This window comes from Diospyros lotus, chromosome 10 (genome assembly GCF_014633365.1).
Source record: "Diospyros lotus cultivar Yz01 chromosome 10, ASM1463336v1, whole genome shotgun sequence".
NCBI classification, from domain to species: Eukaryota; Viridiplantae; Streptophyta; class Magnoliopsida; order Ericales; family Ebenaceae; genus Diospyros; species Diospyros lotus.
Genome location: NC_068347.1, coordinates 4,706,501 through 4,719,754, shown reverse-complemented (window position 1 = coordinate 4,719,754; position 13,254 = coordinate 4,706,501). Strand labels below are relative to the sequence as shown.

General features: G+C 36.3%; 1 protein-coding gene across 1 annotated transcript; it reads left to right on the top strand.

Annotated features, from left to right (window-relative positions):
- The first annotated feature begins 11,167 nt into the window (after positions 1-11,167).
- LOC127812081 (tryptophan decarboxylase TDC2-like) lies at positions 11,168-12,821 on the top strand. Its single transcript, XM_052352398.1, has one exon. The coding sequence runs from the start codon at positions 11,200-11,202 to the stop codon at positions 12,709-12,711; it is 1,512 nt and encodes a 503-aa protein (XP_052208358.1). The 5' UTR covers positions 11,168-11,199; the 3' UTR covers positions 12,712-12,821.
- The last annotated feature ends 433 nt before the right edge of the window (positions 12,822-13,254 follow it).

The following is a 13,254-nucleotide window of genomic DNA, read 5'->3' as shown; positions in this document are numbered from 1 at the left end:
TTTTCTCCTTAAGTCAACTTGATGAATTCTATCAGCACTATGCATGTTGCACTATTTGAACCATAACTTTGATGTAAAAGTCAAAATTGAGATCCGTTTGAAGCATCATAAACTAGAATTCGAGGGATTCGATTTGATATATAATATCATATACTTTGGTTATGATTTGAGTTGGTTAAGGTTTTCCTCAATCCAAGTTAAGCTGATTGTTAATCTAAGTTGTTATTAATTGCTTCCTCTAGCATCACTCAATCCTTTAAAATACTAGGATGTGATTGAAGACATATACATATGTACATACATGGCATGAATGAATATGTTATTGAAATGTTTAAATGTGCATGTTGTTCATGATGTGTACATTTCTATAATGGAGTATGTACGTTATATTTATGTGAGATCTCATGGGCATTGCATGGCATTATTATTTGCGCCCCTATTATTATTATTTTGGCATGGCAACTATGTTCCACGAATGAGAAAAGAAAAGGATATCTTATGGAGCGCCTAAGGCGAGTGAGGTGGCCATATAGCCCGATAGGCGATGCTCAAGCCAATGAGTGGAAAATTGATTTATATATATATATATATGTATGCATACATGCGTGTGAATAAATGGCTTGAGAGCCAAGGTGATTCCTATATATGGAAGACCTTGTGAGCCAATGCGATGTATGGAGATTTATGTGATTATGGGAAATGAAATGTTGCATATATCCTTAATAATGATTGGTATGGAATGGTATTATTAATGGAAATTGAATGATGGGTTTAAATTGTATTGGAGAGTCGGGTGTACTCTATTTCTGTTATCCATCCCTTCATTCTTGTTTCTGTTATTGTATATATACTTGATGAGCCTTGTTGGTCACCTCGTTTAATCTTTGTCATTCCAAGTAAGGGCAAGGAGACCGTTGGGGGCGAGTCTAGTGGGGCTTGAGCCTAAGTTTAGAAGTGTACAGAAACGTTCCCAACAAAAAGGTCCGTGTTGGTAGTTTTGTCATGGGTGCATTGTGAGGAGATTTTTATTTTGTTAATTCCATTAGTGCCCTTCTTTTCATTTTGTATAGGCCATAGTGCCAGGAGGATGTAACTTATATTATGGCTTTCGCTGATAATATCCAAAGTTAGTTGTGATGTTGAGTTATATTGTTCTATATCATTTTTGTGACGACCTCCTTTCGGATGTCCTATACTAGCGGGATTATCCGAGATAGGGCTATTATAATGAATGAATAAAGCACTCAACCCTCTTATATCTAGTATCTAGTTTCATAATATCTACATGGAAACATTACCATTTTTTTAGCTTGAAGTGAAATAGAATGATCATAGAAGACTTTTACTCAAGAAACAAGGTTTGATTTAAAAACAAATTCTGCTTAGTTGTGTCTAGGTCAAGGTTAGCTCGACATTGTCTTGTGCTTACTTGGCAACAACTCAAGCTCCCTCAACATCAACTCTATTAACAAACCCACATTGATCTTGTGTAACACTTGGCCTTTTATAGAAGCTTGAGACTTGAAATTTTCCTTGATACTTGTACATACTCACAGCTTCTTTGATTTGACTGATAACAATCAAATTAGTTAAAAATCATATGCATATTATATAAATATAATAATGCATAACCATATTTATCATTCTTATATAAGAGAACATAGTTAGACTTCATAAAATAAAGAGATAAAGCTCTAACAGTCAAAACTATCATCTTTTTCTTCTCTGAGTAACAATTATATTTTTTAAAATCCGACACTAGTTACTTGACTAACTTTTAAGGATACTCGTGACTAATATAGCGCCTATTCGATTGGACTTTTCAAGTAATCGATTATGGAGAAGCCTTACTTGAGTATAACCAAGTCATTACTAGACTAACTCAGGAGCCATAAAGACTGTATTTCTCACTCGATTACTCTGCTAAACTTACTCGATTAATATAAGCATTCACTTGAGTACAAACATTATATACTCGATTAACTTTAAGATCAGATATTTAGATAGAGACAAACCTTTCTTTACTTGACTAACACATATTGATACTCGATTGACATAAACACATTAGTCGATTGACAACAAACTTTACTCGATTGATTTTAAAGAAAACAAAGAGTTGTATAAAGCATTCAACTAACTCATACAATTACTCGATTATTCAAATATATTAGTCAATTGGAAATAGGCTTTACTCGATTGAAAAATATGCTCAGAACTTTTGATAAAAGAATACTAAATTTTTAAAAGGATTTACTCGAGTACAAAATACTGATACTCGATTATAAAAAACCTTGCTCGATTAAATATACATAAGATAACAAAGGAATGCACTAAGCACTTGAGTATGAGGACATTAATAGTCGATTGAAAGATGATTTTCCTAAAGCATGTAATCGACTAATTCGAAAAGCATACAAAGCATTTACAGGACTGAAAATATGCTTAGATTTCATAGCCTATAAAAATACTTAATTTTCTCAAAAACTTACTCTAGTGTGAAGGATCATTACTCGATTATAAAAGTGTGATTTTGATGATGAAAAACTTAATGATTTTAGAATTTGAAAATGAAATAGTTTATATATCCTTGAAATTTCTAAATGAAGTATTCATGTCCTAAGGATGCTAATTTTTCCAAACATCTTGACAAGCCATATAAAATCTTCATTGGTAATATTTGATATTGGAAAATATCACAAGAAATATTTTCTTTAACTCAAAAGAATATGTGTTTGAAATCAAATGAATATATGTATAAATCATGTCTAACTTGTTTTTCAAAAATTATACACTTATTTTAAATGATGAAGCTAGGCAAAATTGTAAACTTCTCTATGTAGATTGTCGACCGATTTATGCCTCTCTTATGGGTTGCCTTAAAAATGTCGACTTGATGTTTTAAAATGTTGATCATTTTAAGCCTAAGAGCTAAAACATTCGACAATCTCTATGAATTGTCGACAAGCATTTTTCAGGCTTTCGATTGCTTGATTCTAATATCAAAAACAGTCGACAGTGATTGTAAAATGTCGACCCTTCTTCAAATCTATTGACTCTTTGTTAAAAATTGCCAACCGCTTATCAAATCAAGTCGACTCCTTTTTAAAATGCCAAAAGTCCTTTGAAATCCAATTTGAAAATTTAAATGTTTCGAAAGAAATGGTTGACCGATTTTCCCATCTGTCGACAGATTCTCTTTTGATATTTTAAAACAGCTAGTTTTTCAAGCATTTAATGCAATCAATAGTCAATAAATCAGATTTTAAATGAATCAGATGACCAAAAAGCTATAAATATAGCATGAAGCTATAAGAGAATAAGCTAATAAACAAGTGCAGGTGCTCAAGTTACTTATTATAATATTCAAGTGTCTCAAGCTTTAAATTTTTACTTTCAAAGGCAAGTTGTAACCTTGTAAATCTAGATAAGCCTTTGAATTTGTATTCTTGAGCTTCATTGTAACTAAGAGAGTTATCTCTTAGATTCACTTTTGATTATAATCTATTGTTATATTGCCTGACTTGTAAGTTAAAGGGCCTACTAGGTTTTGGTAGAAGGATTTTTAATTCCTAACATTGAAACAAGAGGACCTATTAGTTTTTGGTAGGAGGTTTTAGTGGATAAAAATCTCTAAGGATCAATTGGAGGAGTAGAGGTAAGCTAGTGCTGAACCACTATATATCGTGAGCCTCTTTTACTTTTGTTGTTTTCTCTAACATCATTTACCTTCTCAAACACATTATTGTTTCATTGCTCAACATTTTCATTTATGTTCAAAAATTCAATAGTTTCATATATTTTAAAGACACCCAATTCACTCCCCTCTTGGGTGTGTGGTAATTCAAGTGTGCTACAACACAACACAAACTTTTTATGATGCTCATATATGGCATGGAAGAGATCAAGCTGGTATTTTTGACATAAAAAATCACTAATGAACCTACTAGACATTGTAAGGATCAATAGAATCTAAGTGTCAATCACTCATATTTAATTGCAAATGGCCATATCTTTAGGAGTGATGAAAAAATTGTGTGAAATCCAAAGAAATCAAGCCAAAAAAAAAAAAAACAAGTACTGGCAAAGGTAACTATAAGGTGGCAATGATGCATTTGGGTATCCAAAAGTTAACAATAAAAGCTAAGGGCCCGCTCTCTTTACTTTTCAATTTTTTATTTTGAATTTTGAATTCATTTTTAGTTTTCTATTTTGGTAGTCTGAAAACTGAAAACAAGTTTTGTTTGTTAATCTGAAAAATTGTTTCTAAAAACAAAAAACTAGAAAACACGTTCTGTTTAGATTTTTGAGAATAATTTTTTAATGATATTTTATTCAATGAATTTAATTATTCAGTAAATTAGAACTATTAATGTTAATATATTATTAAGAAATATATACATTTTAAAGTTGGTGAATCATGCAACATTTTTTCCCATTACAAAAATAAAATACGAATAAATAAATAAATTGCCTTGGCAAAAAAAAAAAATAACCAAACTTTAAAACTCGATTTGTAAACAAGCTTGGGCTTGAGCTCAATAAAGCTTGGCTCGTTAGCTAACAGGCTCGTGAGCAGGCCCTATAAGAAATTTGCGATTAGATATAATAATATATGTACATATAATATATTAGATATATATTTTATAAATATATTATTTAACATACATACATATATATATACATACCTATTATTATTATATCATTTATTAAATTATATATTATACATATTTTTATTAATTTTTCCTCCACTTTTCTCTCTCTCTCTGATCCTCTCTCTACAGAAACCCATTCATTTTCCCCAAGAAACCCACCCACTTGTTCTTTTCATCTCTCTCATCTCTTCTTCTCTTCCTTGGCAGCCTATTGCTCTCCTTCTCCAGTCTTCTTCCCTTCGTCGCATTCCTCTCCTCATCGTCATCGCCTCGCCTCTCACTATCGTTTTTTCTTCCCTGCCCTCTTCCATTTGCCACATTTCTCTCGTCGTTGTCGCTATCTCGCCTCTCACCACCACTTCTTCTTTTCCAACCTTCTTCCCTTCGCTGCATTCTTCTCATCGTCGTCGCTACCTTGCCCTCTTCCCATCTTTCCTTTTGTTGTCGTCTTGCCTCTCTCTACCTCGCCTTTTGCAGCCAACTATTACAAGAAGAAAGATGGCCGTCAACGATGGCTTGCAACTATGATGGTGATGGTGGGCGTGGTTGATAGCCAAGCCTTGAAAAGAAAAGAAGAGAGAAGAGAAGGAAAAGTCAAACCTGAATGTGAGGATGAAGAGTGTTTTCGGTATTTTGGACTTGAAGAGCTTGTTTTGGCTAAAAACAGCCAAAATAACATTTTAACATTTTGAGTTTTGTGAACAAAATTCTTGTGTTTGGAAAATGTATTTTTGAAAATGCGTAAGTAATACGTTTTGAGTATTTTAGAAAACTAAAAAATGAAAATGACTTGAAAATAGTAAAAATAATAGGGTCTAAGGTTCTCTTCAAAACTAAAAATACCAAATTTAAGAAAAAAAACATGAAAGAATAGAAAAGGAGGAAAAAACCTAAAGTTTTTGGTCTTCGAAGAAACCAAGGTTTTTGGTCTTCAAAAAACTAGTTGAACAAACTGAGTTGTCTTCTCACAAGGTAGTTCCAATAATTTTTTTGGCATTTCTAGTGTCGAGGAGCGATGACAATGGTCAATAAGGGCTTAGGAGTCGTCGATAGTGGCTCATTTTATTTGGCATAAATTGGATTATGTTTTTGAAATTTATGTATGAATGTTAAGTTTATATTTATTGCATTAAAACTCATTTTTAATGGCACTCGTGCATATATGATAATATCATTGTTTATTATGATTTGACAGATATACGGGATATATTATTATCAATTGGTGATTTGTGTTTCACTCCAAACTAATTAAACAGCATAGGTTCATTTGATAAACAATAAACAATAAATATCATCCCATTTATCATAAATATATATATATAATAAATTTATACATATCATGTATTTAATCACATGCATGAAAAACTATCTTTGAGACTTCATTAGGTGATTAATCACCTAATTTGGCATATTCAAATGTGCCATAGGTGATTTGAGTCCTTCAAGAAAGAAAGAAAATATGGAAAATTAAAGGATATATAATTCCATTTCTAATTTTATATTTAAAATATTTTTCTTATTATAAAATTTAGTTTCATTTAATTATTTGAACATTGAAACACGAGATGTAAGGACTTGGATTATTAATTCAATATTTAATTTTTAATATTACATCTCGATAAGGTTAAATTTGGATCATGTTTCATTCAAAACTCTAATTAGTCACTTTAATTGTGGTTAAGTGGTTAAAAGGGGAATTTATGGAATATTATAGGTGTAAATGTAAATTTTAAAAAATTCTAAATTTGAGAGACAATGCGTCTGAAAAAGAAAGGTGTTACACTTACACCTTTCAAAATTTAGTCATATACCCCTATTTTTAGAAAAAAAAAAAAAAGTTTAATATGCACTATGATTTTTCACGTGACATTTCAAATTTATTATAGTTTTTGTAAGGATGACCCATTCATATCTTATACTAAAAAAAAATATGTAAGTATAACAATTTTGTAAAAATAAAGAGATATATGTTTTTATTTTTAAACATATATATTGATTGAGTCTATTATAATATATATATATATATATGGATATGCATATAATTATATTTATATATATTAATTCAGTGATTTGTTTTATTTTTATTTTTATTTTTATTTTTGTTTTGGTTAATTTTTACTTAATTAATATTTAATTACTTCTAAGACAAATTTTGTAAACACCCCGGCCCAGATATCCCAACCGCTCGGACTACCCAAACGGGAGCGCCTACGGAAGGGAAAAGAATGACACACAAGACCAAAAACCACCCCGGCATGCATACACAAAAATAAGAACAGCAGAAACGAAACTAAACACATGCATGCACTACAGGTACCCCGCTATCACAGCGGTCACATGATAAATACACAAACACAGACTCTTGTGCCGACACACATGAGACTCGAGGAACGACCTGGCACAGTAAAAATGATAGAGTAAACCCTACTCAACCATCAGAGTTGACAAGGATTGACAGGACTACTTGTACACTATACCGACGTTGCCGCTAGAAGCTGACTCCCTTGCCTGGACCCACGCTACCACTACCTAGAATGATGGAAAGCAAGGTGAGTCGAGAAACTCAGTAAGCATAAGAAAAGAAAGGCTGGAGGCTACACAAAACTAGAAATCTCTCCCGAGAATAAACCCCCAGGCACACACAAGCCATGAGACGCTACAACACAATAGCATAGCAAAATAAAAACACATACCGGTCCTTGGGGCCCACACAAGACACCTGGCACCCAAGTCCCTGAAAGGCAACATGTAACTCCAACAAACCTGCGCGCGTTGTCCCGGGTCGGTACTCCCTTCACCCGTCCATGTCGGTACTCCCGACACCCGAGCCATAGGCTCCCTCGGAACGGTACTCCTGTCCGAGAACTAAATACTACCAGTAACCATGCAATGCACATAACAATGCAATGGCGTAGTGAGCATCAACGTGATACACCGGCGCCCATATATCCAGGCATTAGGCCATGCTCCGCCCACATAGTAAACCACACGTGATGTATATGCCCGTGCTGGATGCAACCTAACCAAACTAGCATATCCGTGTCCAAGCATACTCAATAAATGAATATCCCAATATGTAACCCGTACCCATGTGCATATCAAATCATGGACAGCAATATAATAAATCTAAACGTGCAGTAAATCACATACCAGTAGAGCTAGTCAGCAGTGCCCGACACCGGTCAACGGCTAGTGAGTAGGAGTGTCCACCCGACGGTCCACTTCAGGGCCGTACAATAGTCTACCCCAATGTCACCAACAACCGACCCCTACCCTACTGCTCGATAGCTCTAACCGAACTATAAATAAATTCGAGAAAATCATAAATAACCCGCACATCTAGGAACCTAGTTCCTAGGCTGGGTCAGCATCATTCCCAAAAGGAGTGGGGGTAGTACAAACCCCCATGGCTCACAACAAATAAAATTTTAGAAGTCTCAGATTTAATTTACATTAAAACAAATAGATAATAATCCAACAAATAAGGCTATGCGCCAGATTAGAGTAAAGGAGATGATAAAATACAAGAAATCAAGGGGTCTTTTACGAGAATTGAAGAACACGAGGAGAGGGTTAAGAGTTTGCTTTTACACGGCCGTTTCTTCTCTTTCTTGCACTCCCGCTACGAAGTAAAACGTTTAATAGCGATTAATAAAACCCGTAACTCGCATTAATTAAATTTAACCGTGTAATATAAATAATTTAACCGTCTAAAATCACATGTAGGCGCACCTCAAATAAAATCCCAATAAGTCTCATATTTATTTTAAATTAAATCACGCCAATAAAATCCTCATTTCGAATAATTAATACGCGATACCGAAACGAATTAAGGGAAGACGAGAAGATCATAAAATGGAAAGAGATCGCAAGGATAGAAGAGAACTTGCCTGTATCTAGTCGTTTACAGCGTTTCCCCGCTTAAACACCACCAAATTAATACACGCTGTAATAAATTAAACTCCCAAAATTAATAAAATTGGACCCAAAATAAAATTATAATCGCGTAAAATTTATAATTTAAACATATCATACTTCTCCTAATTTTTACCCACGTACCTGATCACTTCCTTTGCCGAAAAATTTCAAAATTTTTTTAATTTTTTTCTTATTTTCTTTTCTTTCTTTTCTTTTATTTTCTTTTCTTTCTTTCTTCTTCTTCTCTTCTTCTTCCTTTCTTCTCCCGCGCCCCTGCTCTTGCCTTGCGCGCCTTCTTCTTCTTCTTCTTTTTTTCTTCTTTCCTTTCTTTTTCACTTTCTTCTTCTTCTTCTCTTCTTCTTTCCTTTCTTCTTCTTCTTCTTCTTCTTCTTCTTCTTCTTCTTCTTCTTTCCTTTCTTCTTCTTCTTCTTCTTCTTCTTCTTCTTCTTCTTCTTTCCCGCGTACTGCTCTTCCTTGCTTCAGCCCCGCCCATGGCCGTCGCACCCGCGCACGCTCGCGGCTGTCGCTGCTGCTGCAACCAGCTACTGCAACCTTCGGCCGCTACATCGCACGACCTCACCAGTTGCCTTCGCTCGCCATAGCCGGTCATCAAAGCCTTCATCGACCTCTTGAGCATCCGGCATAGCGGCCATGGCAACGGCTTCTTCAAGCCATTGCTGCTCACTTCAATCATCGGCCATGGCAGCTACTGCCATGGCCGATCTTCCCCCCTCCCCCTCTCTTTCTCTCTCTCTCCCTCTTCCTCGCATCAGCTCTCGACCCAAAGCTCTCTCCCGAGCTCTCTTTCCTTCTCTCAATCTCTCGGTTCTCTCATCACCTCTCATTCTCTCTCTCATTTGTTTCCCATCTCGACCAGAAGCTTCAAGAGCTTCCATGAGAGACACAAAAATAGCAAATTTTTTTGATACTTAGCACACGCACCGTCTCTCATTTTAACAAATTAACTAATTTAATTAATTTAATTTCATTTAATTAATTGGGGATATTACAAATTTAAATCACAAAAATTCTTTGTACAAATAGTGGAAACCACATAATTTCTAAATAAAATTTATCTTAAAAATATTTTTTTTTTTTCATACGGGCTTTTCTGGTTTTGTGACTGGGAACTGACATGGGGTGAAGTACTGTAATTTTGCAAATTTATGGGATAAAGTAAAATTAATTACCTCAATGAGCCTGAGCTTCATCTTGATGTATCTTTATTATATGATAAATAAAACATATTAATTGATGATGGGAATGTCACGTAAATTCAAGGAGAGAGACTGACCATTCACACATTTATCGACAATAATTAGTCTCTCTAAATAATTATATAAGTCCTGTTTAAAAACTCTTTAACATAAAGTTTTAAAGGTACAATGACAACTAAGAAGACATTATGGTCATGGGTGACATGTTTTAGGGAGGTTTAGCAAAGAGGGTTCGGGTTTAGTAAAGAGGGTTTGGGTTCTAAAATTGAAAACACTCCAAAATTTTAGATGTTTTTTTTTGTAATTATTTACCCTAAAAGTAACTTTTATTTATCTATTCGGTTAGGTAATTATGTTAGTCTTGAGACCAAAATTTACCTCTTTAGCCATGCATTAATTTCTGAATAAATTTACCCAAATTGATCTTTCGACTAATAAAACCAACTAACTAATATGTAACGCGTATCACCATCTATCTTACTTCAATTCTCTAAAAAAATGAAGAGTTTCGTGTGCTAAAAACGTCCTTATTATCTTAAAAAGTAACCCCAAAAATAGTTCTCTTTCTGGGGGCAATCTTCTGGCTTTTTTTTCCTTCAAGCAAGTTCATATAAAACATAAATCAATAAATAAATAACTTAGTCTCCCATTCACATGACAATAGGCTGCAGCAGCAGCAGCCATGGTAGTAACGTGAATGGGGATCAGAATACTATACTAGTTTGAAGTTTGTTCTTGAACTTTCTATGCATTTATTATATTTGTAACTTCTATAAACACTATATATATATATATATGTAATTATTTAAAGTAAGAAGAGATGGCAGGCAGATACAGATCATGCCTATATAAATGCATGAACACAACAATGTGCCCAAATTATATACAAAACCCAAATTTTCTCTCTACTGGATCCCTCACCACTTACCAACTGCCATCTTCCCCTGATCCTCATCCCATCCAGTCAACCCAGTTTGATAAATTTGACCACTAGTTATTCGTTCTTTATCTTTTGTGAGTTCATCCTATCTCAATCATGTATACCGTAAATTCTACGAGATAGATCAAAGTCCTGTAATGCTACCTAGAAAGTACCCAATAAGAATTTTTTAGATAAAGAAAAAATTAAATATTTTTACTGAATTTCATTCAAGAGTTTGACCCAATTGTATATATATTTTATATTTGAAAAAAAAAAACAAAAAAAAAAAAAGAAAAGGCCACAACTAACACCCTTCTATTTTGTCACAACATAACCCATCTTCAAAGCCTTATTAATAACCACCCTCACCCAGCTCCCAAGCTATGCAGTTCCCCTCTCTCCCTATATATACATTGCCATTCTAAACCTCTTGCTTTTCATATCTCTATATCCATCCATCAATCTCTTCTCTAGTAATAATAATAAGAATATGGGTAGTTTGGCCGAGTCACCACCGTTCCAGGGCGAGTTCAAGCCGCTTGACCCGGCCGAGTTCCGAAAGCAAGCCCACCGAATGGTGGATTTCATCGCCGATTACTACCAAAACATCGAAACCTACCCAGTTCTCAGCCAAGTTCAGCCGGGGTATCTCCGGTCCCGTCTGCCGGAGACCGCGCCCTACCGGCCGGAGGGATTCGAAGCAATTCTGGAGGACGTGAAGAAGACTATTATTCCGGGCATGACACATTGGTTAAGCCCCAACTTCTTCGCATTCTTTCCGGCCACCGTCAGCACTGCGGCGTTCGTCGGGGAGATGCTCTGCACGTCCTTCAACGCAGTCGGGTTCAACTGGCTGGCGTCTCCGGCTGCCACGGAGCTGGAGATGGTGGTCATGGACTGGCTGGCGAACATGCTCAAGCTTCCCAAGTCGTTCATGTTTTCCGGCACCGGTGGCGGCGTTATACAGGGAACCACCAGTGAGTCGATCCTCTGCACTCTGATTGCGGCGAGGGACCGTGCACTCGAGGTCTTGGGCGTCCACAACGTTGGCAAACTGGTCGTGTATGGCTCCGATCAGACCCATTCCACGTACACGAAGGCCTGCAAGTTGGCCGGGATTTTCCCATGCAACATACGATCAATCCCCACCTCGCCGGAAACGGGATTTTCTTTGTGCCCCTCGCTCCTCCGGCGAGTAGTGGAAGCTGACGTGGCATCTGGGTTGGTCCCGCTTTTCCTCTGTGCCACGCTGGGGACAACTTCAACCACGGCCGTTGACTCCCTGCCCGATCTTGCTGACGTGGCAAGCGATCACGGCATTTGGCTTCATGTGGACGCAGCTTACGGCGGAAGCGCGTGTATTTGCCCCGAGTTCCGTCACTACTTGGACGGAATTGAACGAGCCGATTCACTGAGTCTGAGCCCCCACAAGTGGCTACTCACCTTCTTGGACTGTTGTTGCCTGTGGGTCAAGAAGCCCGGGTTACTTGTCAAAGCATTGAGCACCAACCCGGAATACTTGAGGAACGAACTCAGTGAGTCCAAATCGGTGGTGGACTTCAAGGACTGGCAAGTGGGTACGGGTCGCCGGTTCAAAGCGCTCCGGTTGTGGCTCGTGTTCCGGAGCTACGGCGTCGCCAACCTCCAAGCCCACATCCGGTCCGACGTGTGGATGGCGAAGGAGTTCGAGCGGTCCGTGAAGTTGGACCGCCGCTTCGAAATTGTCGTGCCGCGGCTCTTCTCGCTGGTGTGCTTCCGGTTGAACCCGTACCCGGAACCTGACCCATCTTACACGGAGCTTTTGAACCGAAAGCTACTCGAGTGGGTGAACTCAACGGGTCGACTCTACATGACCCACACCATAGCGGGTGGGATATACATGCTGAGGTTCGCGGTGGGGGCCACACTCACAGAAGAGCGCCACGTGGCTGCCGCTTGGGAGTTGATAAAGGAGGGTGCCGATGCTTTGCTCAAAGGGGGCCATTATTCTATTGTGCAATAAGAATGTAACAATAAATAATAATAATAATAATAATAATAATAAAATATGTTAGGCCAGCAAGATATTTGATTCAAAAGAAATAAAATTTGTATTTACTTTTTAATATTTCTTTTCCAAATAAAAGTGATTTTCTAAAATAATAAAAATTATAAAATTCCAAAAGAAAGTATACCACCTTCTATTGGGTGTTTAGTATGGTATCATTTGTCAATTTGGGGGTTCGGATCCAAATTGATCATTAAAATTTAAAATTGCTTTATATATAGGGTTACCTTAATCGACCTTCAAGTCGAGTTTCTATTTTTAACATAGTTGGGTATATTCAATACTTGGTTGATTTTAATTGACCAAATTAGTGATTTATTCTGTCTGTTTTAAGGTTTAATGATTAATTTAACATGTAGATTAAAGCATGTCAATTTGGATCTTGACCAAATCAGTGGTTTGTAGTTCTTGCAATCTTGACATTGCTTTTTCAATCTTTTGCATTTTGCCCCACCATCTCTTTTGTTCTTACATTTTTCCTTTTGCAATTATGCCTTG

Excerpts from the sequence above, each read along its gene's own strand:
- LOC127812081 (XM_052352398.1), top strand. The coding sequence starts at position 11,200 with ATGGGTAGTTTGGCCGAGTCACCACCGTTCCAGGGCGAGTTCAAGCCG.